This window comes from Falco rusticolus, chromosome 4 (genome assembly GCF_015220075.1).
Source record: "Falco rusticolus isolate bFalRus1 chromosome 4, bFalRus1.pri, whole genome shotgun sequence".
NCBI lineage: Eukaryota > Metazoa > Chordata > Aves > Falconiformes > Falconidae > Falco > Falco rusticolus.
This window is the reverse complement of record NC_051190.1, coordinates 73,827,565-73,844,488: the sequence shown is the minus strand read 5'-3', so window position 1 is coordinate 73,844,488 and position 16,924 is coordinate 73,827,565. Positions and strand designations below refer to the sequence as shown.

The 16,924-nt window shown below is 43.1% G+C and overlaps 2 protein-coding genes and 1 long non-coding RNA gene across 12 annotated transcripts in view; 2 read left to right on the top strand and 1 right to left on the bottom strand.

The window, feature by feature from the left end:
* LOC119146860 overlaps nucleotides 1-2,359 on the top strand; it is a 20,142-nt gene extending 17,783 nt beyond the window's left edge. Inside the window, exon 4 of one of the 2 annotated variants that reach the window (XR_005103869.1) lies at nucleotides 2,181-2,359. This is a non-coding gene — a long non-coding RNA (uncharacterized LOC119146860). Of the gene's footprint in view, nucleotides 1-274; nucleotides 554-2,180 lie in introns of those variants that run through there. The other variant, XR_005103868.1, reaches the window with a different exon arrangement.
* CROT (carnitine O-octanoyltransferase) overlaps nucleotides 1-8,191 on the bottom strand; it is a 21,989-nt gene extending 13,798 nt beyond the window's left edge. Inside the window, exons 1-3 of one of the 2 annotated variants that reach the window (XM_037385160.1) lie at nucleotides 8,010-8,191; nucleotides 7,179-7,302; nucleotides 900-1,024 (exon numbers count right to left, since the gene is read on the bottom strand). In XM_037385160.1, coding sequence (XP_037241057.1) covers nucleotides 900-1,024; nucleotides 7,179-7,293 — 240 coding nt within the window. In that variant the 5' untranslated portion in view covers nucleotides 7,294-7,302; nucleotides 8,010-8,191. Of the gene's footprint in view, nucleotides 1-899; nucleotides 1,025-7,178; nucleotides 7,303-7,628; nucleotides 7,646-8,009 lie in introns of those variants that run through there. The other variant, XM_037385159.1, reaches the window with a different exon arrangement.
* The window catches only part of OLAH (oleoyl-ACP hydrolase), a 21,527-nt gene continuing 12,322 nt past the window's right edge, over nucleotides 7,720-16,924 (top strand). For 3 of the 8 annotated variants that reach the window (XM_037385169.1, XM_037385168.1, XM_037385167.1), the window contains exon 1: nucleotides 7,725-7,961. The gene's annotated coding sequence lies outside the window, so the exon portion shown is untranslated. Of the gene's footprint in view, nucleotides 7,962-11,810; nucleotides 12,009-12,058; nucleotides 13,839-16,924 lie in introns of those variants that run through there. The other 5 variants (XM_037385162.1, XM_037385164.1, XM_037385170.1 and 2 more) reach the window with 5 other exon arrangements.

The following is a 16,924-nucleotide window of genomic DNA, read 5'->3' as shown; positions in this document are numbered from 1 at the left end:
AATGAAAAATGTTTAGCATCAGAATTAAGTTTTAGTCATTAATTCTTTAACAATCACTTGATTGTTCAACTGTCTGCTGCTTTTACTTTTTTTTTAAAAAAAATATTTTGGATAGTAGTTCCTATATAATGGTTCAAAACTGACTGCAGAGGTTAACATATACAGCTCTTCTATTTTCAAGCCTAAAATAAAATTCAATACTGCTTAAGACTATTAAATAGTGAATTTTTATGAAGAGTTCTTCCCTGATATTATTGATCTTAAACTCTTGCAGATGTCAGCTGCGGCTGCTAATATCAGACAGATTACGCCATGAAGAATGGAAGGATAGGAGATTTGTGTTAAGAGAGGATCTGGGACAGACAATTTATAATGTATTTTTTCTATCATCGTCTGGAAATCTGCACTCCAGAGTGTGTCACGTTAAGGTTTACAAGGTTCTCATGAGCTCCACTTGGTAACACCCCAACTCGGATCCCTTTCTCTGTTGAAAGACAACTTTAGAATGCTACCACATGGCTTTTTTCAGGAAACAAAGAGAACATACTCTGAATTCCTTTGTCTTTTACTCTTTTTCTTTTTTTCGGGGGGGGGGGGGGGGGGGGGGCGGCGAGGGAGGTGGGTAGAGGTGACAGAAGAAGAAACTGACAGACAAAGCATTCCAAGGCTGGTAGGTAACAACATTTCAGTTAGTGAGCTTTCTTAACCGCTCAGCTTTGGAAAAAAAACCAAACAAGCCACATGTATGTAAGTGAATGTGTTCGTATCCATTGGCCAAATGGCAGATACGAGGAAGATCCTAAGATTTAAAAAAAAGCTAAATGACTCTCTAAATTATATCCTGAACAACCAACTTTCCGTAAGTTGAATTATGATTTCTTACATATCTAAATACGTACCCAGTTCCTTCTCATTTTAGCTCTTTCCAGTAATTTCTGATGCAACTCTTTCCCAATCCCATTTTCAAATTTTTTAACTATATCCTCGGTTCTTTCATATTCTTGTTGATTTAGAAAAGGCTTCACTGTAAAAAGGAAATGTTTTTATTTTATTTTAAACACAGCTGTATACTGAGATTTATTCCGAGATGCACATATCCATGGGCAAGGAAGTAGATGAAAATACTCAGAATTTATTTTTCTAAAACAAGTATTTGAAGGGAACACACCTTTAAAATTCCATAAATTAATCACTGTGTTCTAATAAAACATAAATACATACTTTTAAATAAATGTAGATGTTAGGAAATGAAAGCAATTGCTGAAAACCTGAAACAGATAACCAAATCCAATATATTTAAAACTGCAGCTGGAAATACTATGAGTTCTGCAACAGCTGCCACAGAATTCACTGATTAATTACATTTACAGGAACTTTCTAAATTAATATATTGAGCCATATGTGTCTGCCACCCTACTGCACCAACCTTAAGTTACTTGCCTTTATCTTCAAAAGTCTATTCGTGATCTACAAGCACCTTGCCCATCAATTCCCATTCACTGTCCCCACATTACGATTACCTTTGAATGACACTGATGGCAGTTACTACTACCCAAATTTTGTATTTTAAAATACTTCTGGATTTCTCTCAGATCATGCACCATACAGGCCAAAGTTCTTTGTAAACATTTGCAAAAGTAGTCATTCTTTTAATCTAAAAAACTTCCTTAAAGCCTTTTTACCATGAAACCTGTGGTCATTAACAGGCACTGCTGATGTCTGATTCCATATAGTTGAGTCCAAGCTTCTGAGTCTCAACATCTCGTCTTCTTACATTCACCTTGCATATAATGTATTTTCTGTTATCTTTATACTTAGATTGCGAAGTCAGTGACAAACAGAATGGGAGGGGTAGGGTTCTGCTGATTCAGTGCCTACACAATGAAGTCTGACTCATTTTTAAGGCTGCTGGACACTACTGTCAGCTGATTCCTTGTCTGTCTTGCTCGTGCTAGCCCTGTGATTTACTTACAGCTGTTAAGAAACAAGGAAGGATACATTTGATTGTGTATCTGTACCACCTCTAATATATCCTTCGCGAGTAACAATGGAGTTTCAGCTGGGCAAGGTCTCAAATACTTAACTGATCCTTGTAGAATCAAAATCCTACTTCCTCACATCTGTGTCTTCCTACAACTATGACTGCTTGCCTGCAATCACTACTTTTTTCTTCTTCATAGATCTAGAGAACATCTAGTCCAACACCTCATCTCAGTGGGGTCAGCTACAGCAGGTTGCTGAGGATTCTGGGGCTTTGAGTATCTCCAAGGACAGAGACTCTACAACCTTCCTGTTAGCAACCTGCTCCAGTGCTTGACCACTCTCACAATAAAAACAGTCATCTTCTTTTTAAAAGGAATGTCTTGCATTTCTATTTGTGCCCATCGCCTCTTGTTCTGTCATTGGATACCACTGTGACGTCTGGCTCTGTCTTCTTTACTTCTCCCCATCAAGTACTGACACATGTTGCAAAGATCCCCCTAAAGGTCCTAAAGCCTTCTCCTCCCCAGGTTGAGCAGTCCCAGCTCGCTCAGCCTCTTCCCATCTGTCAGATAATCCAAACCCTTAATCACTCTCATGACCCTTCCCTGGGCTCACTTCAGTTATGTCCATGTCTTGCTTGTACTGGGGAGCCCAGAAATGGACACAGTACTCCAGACGTGGCCTCCCCAGCGCTGAATAGAGTGGAAGGACCACCTCTCTGTCTGCTGGCAATGTTCCTTCTAATGGAACCCTGAAGGCTGCTGGCCTGCCCTGCTGCAAGGGCACACTACTGGCTCATGTCCAACTCAGGTCCACCAGGATCCCCAGGGGCTTTTCTGCAAAGCTGCTTTCCAACCATTTGGCCCAGCTTGTGCTGGTGTGGGGAGTTGTTCCTCCCTGGTTGCAAGACTTGGCATTTCCCTTTGTTAAACTCCGTGAGGCTCCTGTCAGTCCATTCCTCCAGCCTGTCAAGCTCCCGCTGATGGCAGTACAACCATCTGGTCTATCAGCCACTCCTTCCAGCTTTGTACCACTTGCAAACTCACCGTGCATTCTGTCCCATCATCCAGGTCATTAAAGAAGATGTTAAACAATACTGGACTCCCAGGGTATACCATCAGAGACTGGCCTACATCTGGAATATGTGCTGCTGATCACAAAGCTTTGAGTCCAGCAGCTGAGATGGTAGTAGAGAGTCAGGTGGACTGAAGACTTAGCCCATACTTTACCAGTTCATCTATGATGAATTTAAAAAAAAACCACCAAAACACAACCAACCACTTCTGATTTGCCAAAATCCTTGCTAAAGTCAATATAAACAACACAATATCCATTACACTCCCTTCATCCACTGAGACAAGTCACTTCATCATAAAATGGTATCAGGTTGGTCAAGCATTATTTCCTTTTCAAAAAGCCATGCTGCCTACTCCCAGCCATCTTCTTGTCCTTCATATGCTGGGAAATGGTTTCCACAACTATTTGCGGGGGACCCCCAGGGATTAAGGTGAGGTTGATTGTCCTGCGTTTCCCCAAATCTTCTTTCTTGCCTTTCCTGAAGACAGCAGTGATGTTTGCTTTTTTCCAGACCTCAGAAACCTTCCCCAGTCCCCACAACTTTTCAAAGATTATCAGAAGTGGCTTCCCAATGACAAAGGCCAGCCCCCTCAGCACTCATGGACTCATCCCAACTGGTCCCATGGAATTTTTAATATCCAATCTGTTCAAGTGTTCCCTATGCTGATCCTCTTCCACCAAGGGTAAGTCCTCCTCACTCCTTTTCAAAAATAACTCAATTTTTATCCTAATCATAAAAGCAATTTTAGTATTTTGCACTACCTGTCCTAAGGTGCAAGATAAAGATCCATCTTCAGCTACACACTGGCCTACTCCTGCTACTCCACAACAGTATAATTCAAGTTCCAGTGATATTTTCCCTGCTTCATAGGACAAACATGGAGAGTAAGGGCCAAATGATACCTACAAATGCATTTTTAAATGCATGCTGACACCCTTAGACAGCAACACGGAATATCCACTTACAAGTATTATCATACAGTGCTTGTGTTTAAATTGCACTGGGACCTCCCTAAATTCCACTTATGCCACACATGCAACACCACCACGATTGGAAAGGTACCAGCATTCCACCTGCACCTTCAGCACATATGATCAGCTATGAACATTCAGGCAGTACCTAACATATCTAGACCTTATCTAGATGCAGCCTGAATTGCACCACCTTCAGTTGTGACCACACATGAAAAAAGAAATGTTGACAGAGCCATCCACCTACACCATTTAATTTAGCAGCTTACAGTATTCACCCAGGAAACCTGGAGTTGAAAGCCTCCCCAAGACTGAGGGTAGTCCAACACTCTAGGTTTCACAGAAAGTGACTTTATTACCACACAATATCGTAAGAAAGAGTAATTATCCTCTGTTATTAAAGTTAAAAAGTCATTACAGAGCAATATGCGCATGCATACAAGAAAGAAAATAAGCAAGATTACTGGTTTCTGGTCTCTATTCATAGAATCTTTTAGTTTGGAAAAGACCTTTAAGATCATCTAGTCCAACAGTTAAAGGGGTGAGTAAGACTGCTTGGGGACTGGAACACATGAGATGAGGCTGAGAACTGAGTTTGTTCAGCTTAAAAAGAGAATGCAAAGGGAAGACCTTGCTGCACTCCGTAACAACTTAACGGAAAGGCATAGCGAAGACAAAGCACAGTTCCTCTGAGAGATGCACAGAAATAGGACAAGAGAAAATGGACTCAGGTTGGAGCACAGGAAATTTCTGACAAGGAAAATATAGAGGTTGGGGTTCTTTTTCTTTTTTTTTTTTGTTGGTTTATTTTTTGTTCCCCCTTCCACAATCATGAGGGTGATCAAACACCAGAAAGGTTGTCCAGAGAGGCTGTGGAATCTCCATTCTTGCAAATATACAAACCCCAAATAAGCAAGGCCTGAACAATCTGCTGTAGCTAGACCAGCTTTGAGCAGGAATCTGGTCTAGATGAACCCTCCCCAGCCTGCATGATTCTAAAACCATTTGATCAGATGTAGAAGCAGCACTGTTAGGAAGGAGCAGAACTCAGTGCCTTTCTCACTGTTCAGGGGAACTTCTGTCTTGCCACTTTCCCCAGCCCCACAGACCTTGTCTTCCTTTCGGCATAGGAGATCAGCTCCATCCACGAACAAGAAGCAGCACATGAAAGACCTTCAGTTGCATAGTTAAGGAACCCTCTGGAAACCTGGAACTTTGGGGTTTCATACTCTCAGGTTGAGTCCAAGCTTCTGAGTCTCAACCTCTGGTGCACGAGATGAAAGGCTAAATAGCACGGATATGGCCACCTTTAAAACAAGATTAGTCATTCTGAATCCAAAGCAGAGGTAGCTACCGTAAAGCCTTATTTAAGGCACCTTCTGAGACATACTTTGTCCAGCTTTTCCAGTTGACTGGCTTTAAACATACAAGTGGTTTAACAACAGGCACACTGACTTATGTTAAGTGCCTGGGGTCACCCTCCAACCAATGAAAGACATGAGTTTCCAGAATGAGTCACAGTATCTACTAAGGGTCATCTGGAGGTTCTGAAATATTCTCCAAAGGCACCTCCTTTCCTTCACTCACCGCCACAGACTAAGCAAATTACAAACTTAAGCCATGAAAATCACCAAGCTGCTGTCTAGAATCATGTACGGCACATTCTGGCGTTCAGCAATCTGTAGAAGGGAAGACTGGCAGAACAAACAGTACTAGAATAACTTTCCTCCAACCTCCAGTGAGACTGAAGGAGATCAACAATAAGGATCAAAGCTATAGAATGACTTATGTACAGGGAACAGTAAGTAGGAACTAAGTTCTGCATGGAAAAAAAGGGGAACATGTGATAAGGTATTTATGAAAACACAGATCAGAATCTGAAAACAAAAGCAAACAAATTCACTGTCAGATTTTATCACTCCGTAACTTGGGACAGCCAGCTGGGTTTACAAAACTAAGTTCTAAAGGGCAATTCTGTTATTGCAGGTTCAGTACTACTGCAGCACCACTTTAGTTCATCTGCACTACAACAAAAAGAAAACATCGTCTGACAGTCATACACACGATATTTTTTCTCTAAAACCACCATTTCAACATTCTGTATCAAAAAGCGATGATGTAAGGAACACCAAAGAAAACCTATTACAATCAGCTGGGCCATTTCCACTATGTGCAGAATAAAAGAGAACTCCAAGTGAACTGAAGGATTTCTGTTTTGGGAAAGGAAAGTTTTGGTGTAGTATGTTGCTCCTAAGAAAAGAACTCCAGGTCTTACTCTGTTAGTATTCCTGTATTACAGGTAAAATGGCAAGACACAAAGCAGATGTTCCAGAAAAAAAGATCAATGTCTCAGAGTTCTAAAAATTATTGAAGAATCATAGGAAAGTTATCTCAAGACACTAGGTAATATATCTTTGTCATCCCCAATATATCAAAGCCTGATAATCACAATAAAGAACCAACCAGTCATCTGTGCTTCATAAACAAAGCTAGACACATATGCACTGATGTTGTTTTCAAAATTTTTCTCTTATGTGATCTTCTTTAGACAGCCAACACTCCAAGGCAGGAATTATCCAAAAAAACGCCCACCACAGCCTTTTCCTTCTGCTGTATAGTTAATAGTAGTGGCAAGAAAGAAGAATATTTAAGTATGAAAAAGTTTGAAGTAACTGTTTTTTACAAAGATTCTGGTCAAACAGTCATAAACAAGCAAAGTAGTTACTATGCAAAACAAACTTTGTAGATGGAGAAGCATCTTTTGTTAGACCAGACAGAACTGGGAAAAAAAAAAAAAACAAAACAAAAAAACCCACAACAAAAAGCCAAAACCCAAACCCAAAGCAAAAGCAAAACTTTAGGGAAGGAGAAAACCTAAACCCAAAAGTTAACCTTCCCACATGCCCAATTCCCTTGAAGAAAGGCAAATAGGGATAAAATGGAAACTTTTACACAGGTTGCTCTGGGCACTTATTTTCCCATATTGAACCTGAGAAAGACCTTTTGCACCCTAAACTTGTCTGGATCCTCCAATGCAACTGCACCGGTTGATACAAGCTGTCTCTACAAATCACTTCAAGAATGTCTCAGATGAGCCTGGCAACAGCAGCACATGCCATGCTACTATAACAATATTAAGTCATTACCTGCATTAAGGTATTTACTTAAAGATTCATCAAGAGGAGGTACTGGCAGGGAAGGCAGGGAATCTTGGTATTGAAACGTTCGCTCCTCAGTGGATTCAAGCATTTGCTTTTCCATGATGCAGATCTGCAGCACAACAGTCAATTAATGAAGCCGACGCTGGATGATACATTTCCCCACACTGTTTTCTCCCCCTCCCTGCCCCCCATCATTTACAGGGTAGAAGACACCCATCCGGGAAGGGTCCCTGGGATCGAGGATTTCTTGCCGGCCTGAAGCCACAGGAGGGGTGTGTGTGTCTGTCTGTGTGTGTGTACACACACAGCCCACCCCACCCAAGGGTGAAACTGTGACCAGGCAGCCACCGATGCTCCCTCGGGGTGCGCTGCCATGAACCAGCCCGGGGCCTGTTGCTCTCTCCCGGGAAAGCCAGCCGGCGCTGGCACACCCACCAACTGCGACCAGGGGCGAACTGGGGAAGGTGGAAACCGGCCGGCAGCCGCCATCTCGCCGCTCGCCGCCCCCCACAGACTTTTTTTTTCACCGAGGCTCCCACCGTCGTAATAACGACGAAGGGGCGCGGCCGCCACCCGAGCCCTAGCCGTGCCCCCCCTGCCCCAGCGCTCCCCCCTGGCGGGACGGCGGCCCGGGGCGGGACGGGGCCGAGCAGGGCCCGCGCCGGGGAGCTGCCCCGGAGAGGCCCGGGAGGCCGGGGATGAGGAAACAGTCGGGTGGAGCCGAAACGTCCGTACGACCCTCTACCCCACCGAGGCGCACCCCCTAAGGTAAGAGACCGGCGGCGGTCACCGCCCGCCCCACGGAGCGCCGCTTACCTCGGCCTGGACGGGCCCGCCGCCGCCTCAGCCGGCTCTGCCCGCCTGCCCGGCCGGCTCGCTCACTGCCCGCCTGCCCGGCCGGCCGGCCGCCCGCCCAGCTCGCTGCCCGGCCGGCTTACTCGCCCGGCTCGCTCTCTCGCTGCCTGCCTCACCTCTGCCCCACTTCCAAGCGGGCCCGGAAGGCAGGCGGGCAGGCGGGCGGGCAGGCGGGCGGGCGGGGCGGGGCGGGGCGGGGCGGCCGAGGGGAGGCGGAGGCCGCGGGGAGGCGGAGGCCGGAGTGGCCGCGGCTCGGTGGCGCCGGGAGCGGGACGTGGCCCCGCAGCCCCCCGGGCTCCGTGCTGGGGCTGAGTAAAAGGACGAGGGGATGAGGGCAAAGGCTCCGCGGCTGGTGCCCCTTGCGGCTGTGCTTGTAACCCCGGCCGCATCCCCCGCGGGCCTGAGCCCCGCTGCGCCCCCCGGCTGGCCCGGAGGGGCTCTTGGCCCAGGGGCAAGTGGCCCTACTGCGTTGTGGGTGGGGAAGAGCTCAGGAGCTTGCAAGGACGTTTCCGTGGCACAGGTCTGGGCCAGACCAGTGTGTTTCTTTGCCAGCCGTTAAAATGGGTGTGGGAGAGAGGCTTGAGTGGTGTGACCTGCAGCCCCGCAGGAGTGGGGGCAGGCACAGACCACCAGCAGTGAGAGGGAGTGGGATGAGCAGTGGTCCTCACATCCTGGAGCAAACGCTTCACCACGTGGTGAAGCACCACTTGTACTGGGAAAGACATGTGAGGCCTGCCCAGTCCCACTTGCCATGTTTATGAGGTTTCTACTTCCAGAGACACCTGCCAGTACTGCCATTTGGCACACTGAAGGGGTCTCTGTCACCTGCCTGTATTCATGGGTGATGCGTGATGGAGAGGTACGGCTCCCCTCCATGGGCAGGGACTTTCCCCTCTTCTGCTGTGGCTGGGGGCCCTGACCGCTCTGGAGAGCTCCCAGACCTAGGGGAGTTCCTGGTGAAAGACTGGCAGCTTAGATAGGTCTTGAAGCAGTAATAGAAGCAGTTTGGTGTGACATAACCTGGCACACACCTCCCTCTCCTGCCCTGATGGCTATCTGCATCCTGTAAGAGTCTGCACACAAGGTGGAAGGTTTGGACAGGGCTGGAGCATATAGCCTGATGCCTGCCACCACTGCCTCCAGGCAGAGACTTGGGACCTACAGAAACCCTGCAGACCCTATTACTTCCATCCCTATGAGGCTCCAGATGTCTTTGCTATTATAGACCGTATGAGGACTGCAGCCTCCTACGGCTCCCTCTTCCCTTGTGGGGATAGGAGACTCCAGATCCCTATGGCCCTCTCTTTCATGAAAGGTTCCCATCACACATATTTTTTTAATACTAAATCTTTGCTTAATCCTTCTTCCCACGTAGGTCCAAAGGCAGCTCAGAGATTAAAATCAAGGACAATTACATCTTCATCTAAAAATCTAATTAGTAGCCTGCGCAAAAGAATAAAGGTATAATGCAATACTTAAAAAAAAAAAAAAGGCAGTTTAACAAGAGGTTTGTAGTAATAGTTGCTGTGTCTAAGTGGATTTAAGTTTAGTTCAGGATTCGGTTCACAGCTGTAAGTCTAGCTTTGAATGAGCATAGCAAAGTCAGCATGTGATAGAAAACAATATCAAACTTGCAGTCCTACAATCTCTCAGTTATTCTTGCCACTGAAGTATTGGTAATGTGGAAATAAGAAAGACTACTATTTCATATTCTGCATCACAAATGGCAAGTTTTTTAAATGTTGGTTTAAAGTCTGTAGTTATAGCTATGGGAATTGCTATGATATCTAAGTTGGGGCCTAGCAAAAAAATGAACATCCACACATTTTAGATAACACCAAGACATTCTAATACCCTGTTCAGACTGTAGAGATGGAAATAGGAAGTTTGTTTTTCTTCCTTATTGTACTTGTGTAGGAGCACGCCTAGCATAGGTGCTGTGAAAGCAAAAATAAACTGTTCCTCTGCTGAATTCCTACTTAATCCTACTCTTCTGCTGTTCCTAAAAAGAAATGTTATTATCTAAATCTGTACATTTTTAGAGCAGGAAGACTGAGGACAGAATATGGCATAATAGGGATCACCTCATCTTTCTTCACTTTCTTCATGGCCTCGGCACCAATTTTAAAATATTTTCTGTGACATAACCTGCCATGCTCAGAACAAAATGTTAGCATTTTTATACTGCATTATCATTCACAGCTTATGCGAACAGGGCTTTGTTTCTTGCCTTTCCATCTGCAGCAGTGGCACCTTCTGGTTGTTTCTCTGTTGCTATATATCTTTGCTGCCAAAATGGCTTTCCATTCTCACTGTCTCTCCTTCCCTGGGCCACCTTTTGCTATGTGCAGTTATATGTAAAGCAGTTACTTTGTGGTTAACACACAGAAAAGATGGCCAGGATTAGTGACCTACTAAATTTAATATTAGTATATTAGTCACCTTAAGGGTCTTTGCTAGTCGGATGGAAAAGGGTCAGCTTTCACTGCTCCCTGTGGCAGGTGCCTAATGTTGCAATCTTCCACCTCGTTTTTTCCCTTGAGATGTTATTTTTCTACATTGATGTCCTGCCTCTTGATGCTTGAGCTGCTGCCTGGCCCCATCTCAGTAGTCTTTACCTTCTTTATCTCCAGTTCTGCCTTTCTTACATTTCACGGCTTGACTTTGTGGACTTGGTCATGGCTCTTTCTCTTGGTTTGACAATTTCCTCAAAAATCTGAGCAATGGTTATGTAGCTGTGCCATAGCAGAACTAGGCTGACAGCAGAAACAGTAGGAAAGTAGGGGAGCTTATGTTGTTCCTTTTCATATTCACCTTTGAAGCATACACATGTCCTTTATATTTGCAGTTTCAACACCCTGGAAGGTCCAGGTGGTAAAACTGGGAATGCATGTTGGGTATCGTTAATATTTATTTCATTAGTTTTGCATTGGTGATACTGTGAGCACATGAGCTACAAGTCTTCAACAAATTTTCTCTATGATTTCCTAATTTTTTTCAAGTCTAAGTAAAGGAATGGATAGACAGTTTTCTGGAGAACAGAATTTCAGTTGGTAAAGATATAAATTATTTCTTTTTTCATCAGCAGCTTTTAGATGTTAGCAATTACATTAACCTCTTTGGAGTGTTAGCCTCTGATATGTTGCTGGGAAAAATATGATCAATGGAGAAAAAAGTTGAGTATACTCCATACTTCTCTGCGCTACCTTACATTGTCTAGGTATAATGATGCAAGATTACCTTAGTCTTTATTTTTCAATAAGCAAAGACCAGTAGTTTCCTGAACCTGGGAGCTACTGAAACGTGGTTTCCTAGAGTTTTTTTCCCATCATTTATTAATTTTGCTCTCTCCTAAATGCAATATCAGATCGTTGCTTTTTCCTGAGTAGAAAAACTTTTAGGGATACAAGTCCATAATCCTAAAAAACCTGTAATAAATATTACAATACATGTTACAGGTGTGCTTTCCGTCTAACTGGGCCCCTCTTTTCATGACCTTGTTTTCTAAAAAGCTGAAGTACTTACCCTGGAAAATACATTTTATTTACTTTTATTAATGATACTGTGAATGATGAATGTGAACAAGTATGTGTGTGATGTAGTAATGTGTAAGGTACTGATACAGCTGCAGAATTAAGAAATTCCAACTGGATCACAATGTGTAGGACGCTGAGACATGCTGGTATCCATAGGCTGCACAAAACGCATTTCTGTTGTGAAGATAAAATCAGCAGAGAATGACATTGCTTACCTGTCCTACAGCCTGCCGGGCCTGTTATTACAGGTTGGCAGCTACCAGGTTGTTGATGCCCTGACTTGTCAAGGCTTCCATGTTCCCAGTGGCTTTAATAGAAGACTCCGTACCTACCAGTGAAATGGATCGTTTGACTCCCAGGCTCCCTAGTCCACTTCTGAGCTTAATGGTGGGCTGCTGAATGGACTACCTTAAATCTGAATTCTGTGAGTAGACATCTGTCTGGGGATGGGGTTGCTTTTTACTTGGCTTCCAGAATCTGCAGGCACGCAGTTAACCCACGTATGCATGAATGGCATGTGGCTAGTATATAAGCTTTACAAGTGCCTAGGTTACCTGAGAAGCCTCTCAGGTCATACCAGGCTCTTGCAGTTCACAAAGACTAATTTCATAGATTTCTAGACTGTGCGCTATAGAACATATTTTCATTTGGGAAATGTCAAAACAGCCCTGTGCTGCAAGCACTGTGTTTCTTTACCTTTGGCTTTATGTTCTCTGTAGGCTGAAGCTGTTGAGTCTGTTCCTGTGTTTGTCCTAGTGGCTGGTCAGTGCAAAAGCTGTTCTCTTGTTGCTTGTGTTTTCAATTGTACTTTTCAATTAATATTTCTCCACCTACTATTTCATGCCCTGAAAGCTTATGTCTCAAAAGCGTGCTTGAAAAATAATCCAAAATGTTTTTACTATACCACATCTGTGTCCATTTGGGATTCTGCAGTACTAGAAAGATGTTGAAAAAGTGAAGTACTCACTGAAGTGAGTCTGGCAGGCCCCCCTGTGATTGTGACTGGAGTGGGTGGTGTACAAGGAAAGGTTGAGAGAAATGGTTTTATCTTAAGAGGAGAGTGCTAAATGAGGATTTTAATAATGTCTTCACCTATCTAATGGAAGAGGATGAAGAGGACAGATAGAGCCAGACTCTTCTTGGCTGTACTCAGGAAAAAGACAAAAGACTTGCAGATGCAAGGCAGAACAAGGGATTAGATAGAAAGACAATTATCCTCACCGTGAGCGTGGTTGAACACCATGGTTACCTAGGGAGGCTGTGGAGTCTCCATCCTTGGAGATACTCAAAACTCAACGAGGCAGAGCTTGGACTATATGATCTCTAGAGGTTCCTCTCAACCTAAACTATTCTGTGGTTTAAATGATTGCTTTTTTAATCTTTTATACAGCTCTTTATAGACCTAGAATTTTATTTTGAGCTTATTCTGAAAGTGAAGACAATAAAAGAATATGCACTTCCCAGGGAATATTTTCTTAAAACAAAATTCAGTGGTTTTTTTTTTTCTCACACTGAGCCATTTCTTTGCCAATAGTTCAACAAAGAAACATTTTTTTGACTGTGAACACTCTAAAGCAGTTTTTGACTGCCATTAATTTATCAGATCACATATCTAACTTTAAATTTTTAGATAATAAAAAAAAAGCTTGTTTCTTGTGAAAATCCAGGAAAATCTTGATTATGCAGAGAAACTCCTATGTATCCTTTCTTTATTGTGGTAGGGTCTAAGTCAGATCTGAGGCATAAGATCAACAGAAAGAAGTAGGGAAAAGATAAAGACAATCTAGAAATTATTTTATTTTTTTAGAACTGCTGCCCTGTAAAAAAAGAAAAAGAAAGACATTTCCCTAATCAGATATGCTTAGATTTCAAATAAATCCATATGTATCTGATTGTATGCCAAAGAAGATGATTTATTCATGCAGTAATTCTTTCTTGTGTGTGGCATATATTTTCCTGTAAGAAAATTAGATCAGCTGAATGTGTCTTTCAAACCAGTAAGACAGACTCTGCAAGTTTTTTGTTTCAGTAAGAGCTGTAAAATAATTCTTAAAGGCAAATTACTCCATTAGGTTAGCACATATGTGTCTTTTACATCCAAACCTTGTGGCTGTATATGTAATCTCAGCAAGCACCTTTCCAGCTGGCTGAAGTGGGTCAAAGCCTGCAAAAAGGTCATGAAAAGCTCTCTCCTTATTGACAGGAGGATGGTGACACTCTATGGGATCAGCTGACTGATGTAAGTGAAAACAGGGTAAGTATTAGTTTTCAGCTTGATAAACAATGTGCTCCTACATAGCTATGTAGTTGCTAGTGTTGACAAAAAGATTAGGGTAGAAATGTGTACTCCCAGAAGCTAGGAAGGGCAGGATTGTCTCATCATCAGCAAGATCAGACAAAGCCGACAACAAATGTGCGTCTCAGTTACAGCTTTGTCTTAAGTTACTCTCTGAACCGTGCAGTTTCTCTGCTCCCCGTACTTGCCTTCAGCATAGATTTTGCAACAAATTAGATTTGATTTGTGACCACTATTGCAGCAATTCTTCTAGCTTTGGATTTCAGAAGCATCCTAACCACTGTGATTGCCAGCTGGATGTCCCCGTAGACACTGTATGCAAGCTTTGATACCCTCTCCAGTTCCTTTTGGTGTAGATTATTTTCTATTCAGCAAAAGAAAGCTGTATCAGACTCCCCAGCTCTGTAGGAGGAAATACAGACTTCTTTGTGTTTATTCATACAAAGGCATTAATTTTGATGGGAACTTTGCAGCAAAGACAACACTGATTCTGAATGCTGTTACACTGCTGTTGACATCAAATACTACTGTACGTCATCCTGTGACTAACAAATCTGTCCCATTTACTGATTTGTTACATGAATCTTGTATTTGTTTCCATACCTTATTATCTGCTTGTGTGAGTGACCTGTGTTAGCCAGTTTGAGGCCTGCTTTAGCAAGTGCTTGAGCAGAGGGTCTGTATGAACAGTTTATGGACCTACCAGTGCATCAGCAAAGTTCACAATCCCTCTATTTTTGCCTTTTTAAGGAGGGGGTGTCTGCCCATCATTCCATGAAAGTATCAAGTATCGGCCAAAGATGGCATGAAGGATCAGACTCTGCTTTATGGCTATCTTGTTATATCCGTCCATCAGCTAATTCATGCCTACAGCATGGGCTGCTCATTAACTTGGTAAATATGTATTACCAAATTCTCCTTTGGTCCCATGGGTTTGCTCGAAGAATATGAGAGATGGAAGTGGGAAGATGAGGTCTATTTGTGATGCTGAGACAGCTGTAGGTGGTGCCATGAAGCAGGAACTAGTAATAGCAACTGGTAATGAACTCAACCCTTTTACAAAGAGAAAGGTATCAGATACCAAAGAAACATATCCACAGGTCTTAGCACAAGGCCCCTCAGCATATTTGCTCTCATGTCATCTAGTCGTGAGTAACAACCAAACTCAATTTCGTCCTGATTACAGCCTCTCAAGGAAAAGCTTCTGTGTTAAGGACCCTGGTACACTCTCTTCCCTAACATCCTGTGTCCTTTCACTTTTCCTGCATACCTTCCTTTTGACTGGTGCTTCTAAGGCCCGCCACTTGCTGTCCAAGAGCAGAGAGCAGCACGGCTGGGAGATGGGGGGACCTCCTTCAGAAGCTGCTACTTCTCTAGAATAGCAGTTCTGCAAAGTAGTAGTTCTCCAAACTGTTGTCAAGTTTATTATCAACGTTTGCTGACAGATACATCATCAGCCTATGTGAAGGAAAGAAAAACAAGCCTTGTCTGGTTTTAAGTTTCTGAAGATACAATGTACTGTTCTGTTGCTTATAGTAGTCTTCCCACTTTTTTCTAGGACAGAGTTTTGTGCATGGTAGTGGAAGTACAAGCATAAGCCATGCCCCCATTTTGTGACAGATAGAGTAGATCTAGCTCTGAGTGACACACAAGTTATCATCAAATTGGCACCGCTGTTCACTTTCAGTGGTTGACTGGGTGTTGGCAACTATGTGACTCTTCATGCTTTACAGAAATGCAGAGGGAGAAGGGAAAAATGTTTGTACAATTTTGTACAAACAAAACAAACAAAAAATACCACTGTCTCAATCTATCACTATTTCTGTTGGTCATCAGTGTATAGTTTCTGTAGATTAGCTGATGGGTCATAATTTCTTACCCTGCAGATTGTTTTTTGATATAGCTATGCACAAAGTGTCCAGATACTCATAATTCCAGAAGCTGGAGTTGTAATCTGCTATGGTAAGATAGCTGCTCTGTAAAAAGTGAACATTTATCTACTGCTACCACTGCTTTGTCCACTTAAACTGCTTCTTAAAGACAGGAATTTTTTGTTTTCACTTGTTAGGAGAGTGCAATAGACTGTTCCTTGAGATCTGACTATCCTCACAATACTAGTTTTACTGCTATAGGACTATGGAGTTTGCTAGCTTTCTTGGAGCCTCCAAAAGCAAATGTGCCTATGTTGCTACATTTGTCGAGTAACTCCTGTTCCACAGAGCCAGTTGTGCTGCACTGTGGAGAGTTTGCAGCCTGCACATGTACAACTTGTAAAGGCAAGTGTAAGGTCCTGCTCTGGGCATCTATATGAGGAAATTTTTATCCTCCTACAGAAGCACTTCTGTGCTATTAACATGCCTGAGAGCATTCAGCAATTGGTTTCCTCATGTTGTTTCCTAATGATTTGTCATCATACTGCCTATTTACTCTGTGCACTGATGGAATTACAACCTTCTGGGGGATACAGTCATTTGCTTTTCTGTATAATCTCACGTTTATATGTCTAGAAGGGCTGTCTTAGCCAAGGCTTTGTATGGTACTACTCCCAGGCATCTTTTGAAAGCCTCTCTCTGTAACTTTAGTTGCTTCATATGTTTATTGTATGTTAGACCTAATGCTTTGCTCAGATCAGATCTGCATTGGTTTTCTCTGATGGTCACTGTACTTCATTCATGTGCTTTGCTCCTGACATTTCTTTAATTGCTTCAGTTTTTCAGGATCCAGTTGTAATCCTTCAGTGCTTGATACATGCCTGGCATAGATGTTGATAGGCTTCTGCTTTAGCTTCATCATGTCCATCCTGAAATTCTGTTCTTGACACTTTTTAGGAGTTCCTGGATTGTTGGATTCTTGGTTGTTGATTGCCTTTATCTTTCAATCTTCTGCTGCTGCTGTAAACTTCAACTGTAAGCCTGAAAGTCTCTCTAAAATATGATTGATTTTACTGTGGAGCACTTGAGCACCCAAAATGATGGGCAGATCTTTCAAACCCAGTGGTATCTACTGAAGGATTTGAAAGAGATTTTCAGGAGTGTCAGAGTTTA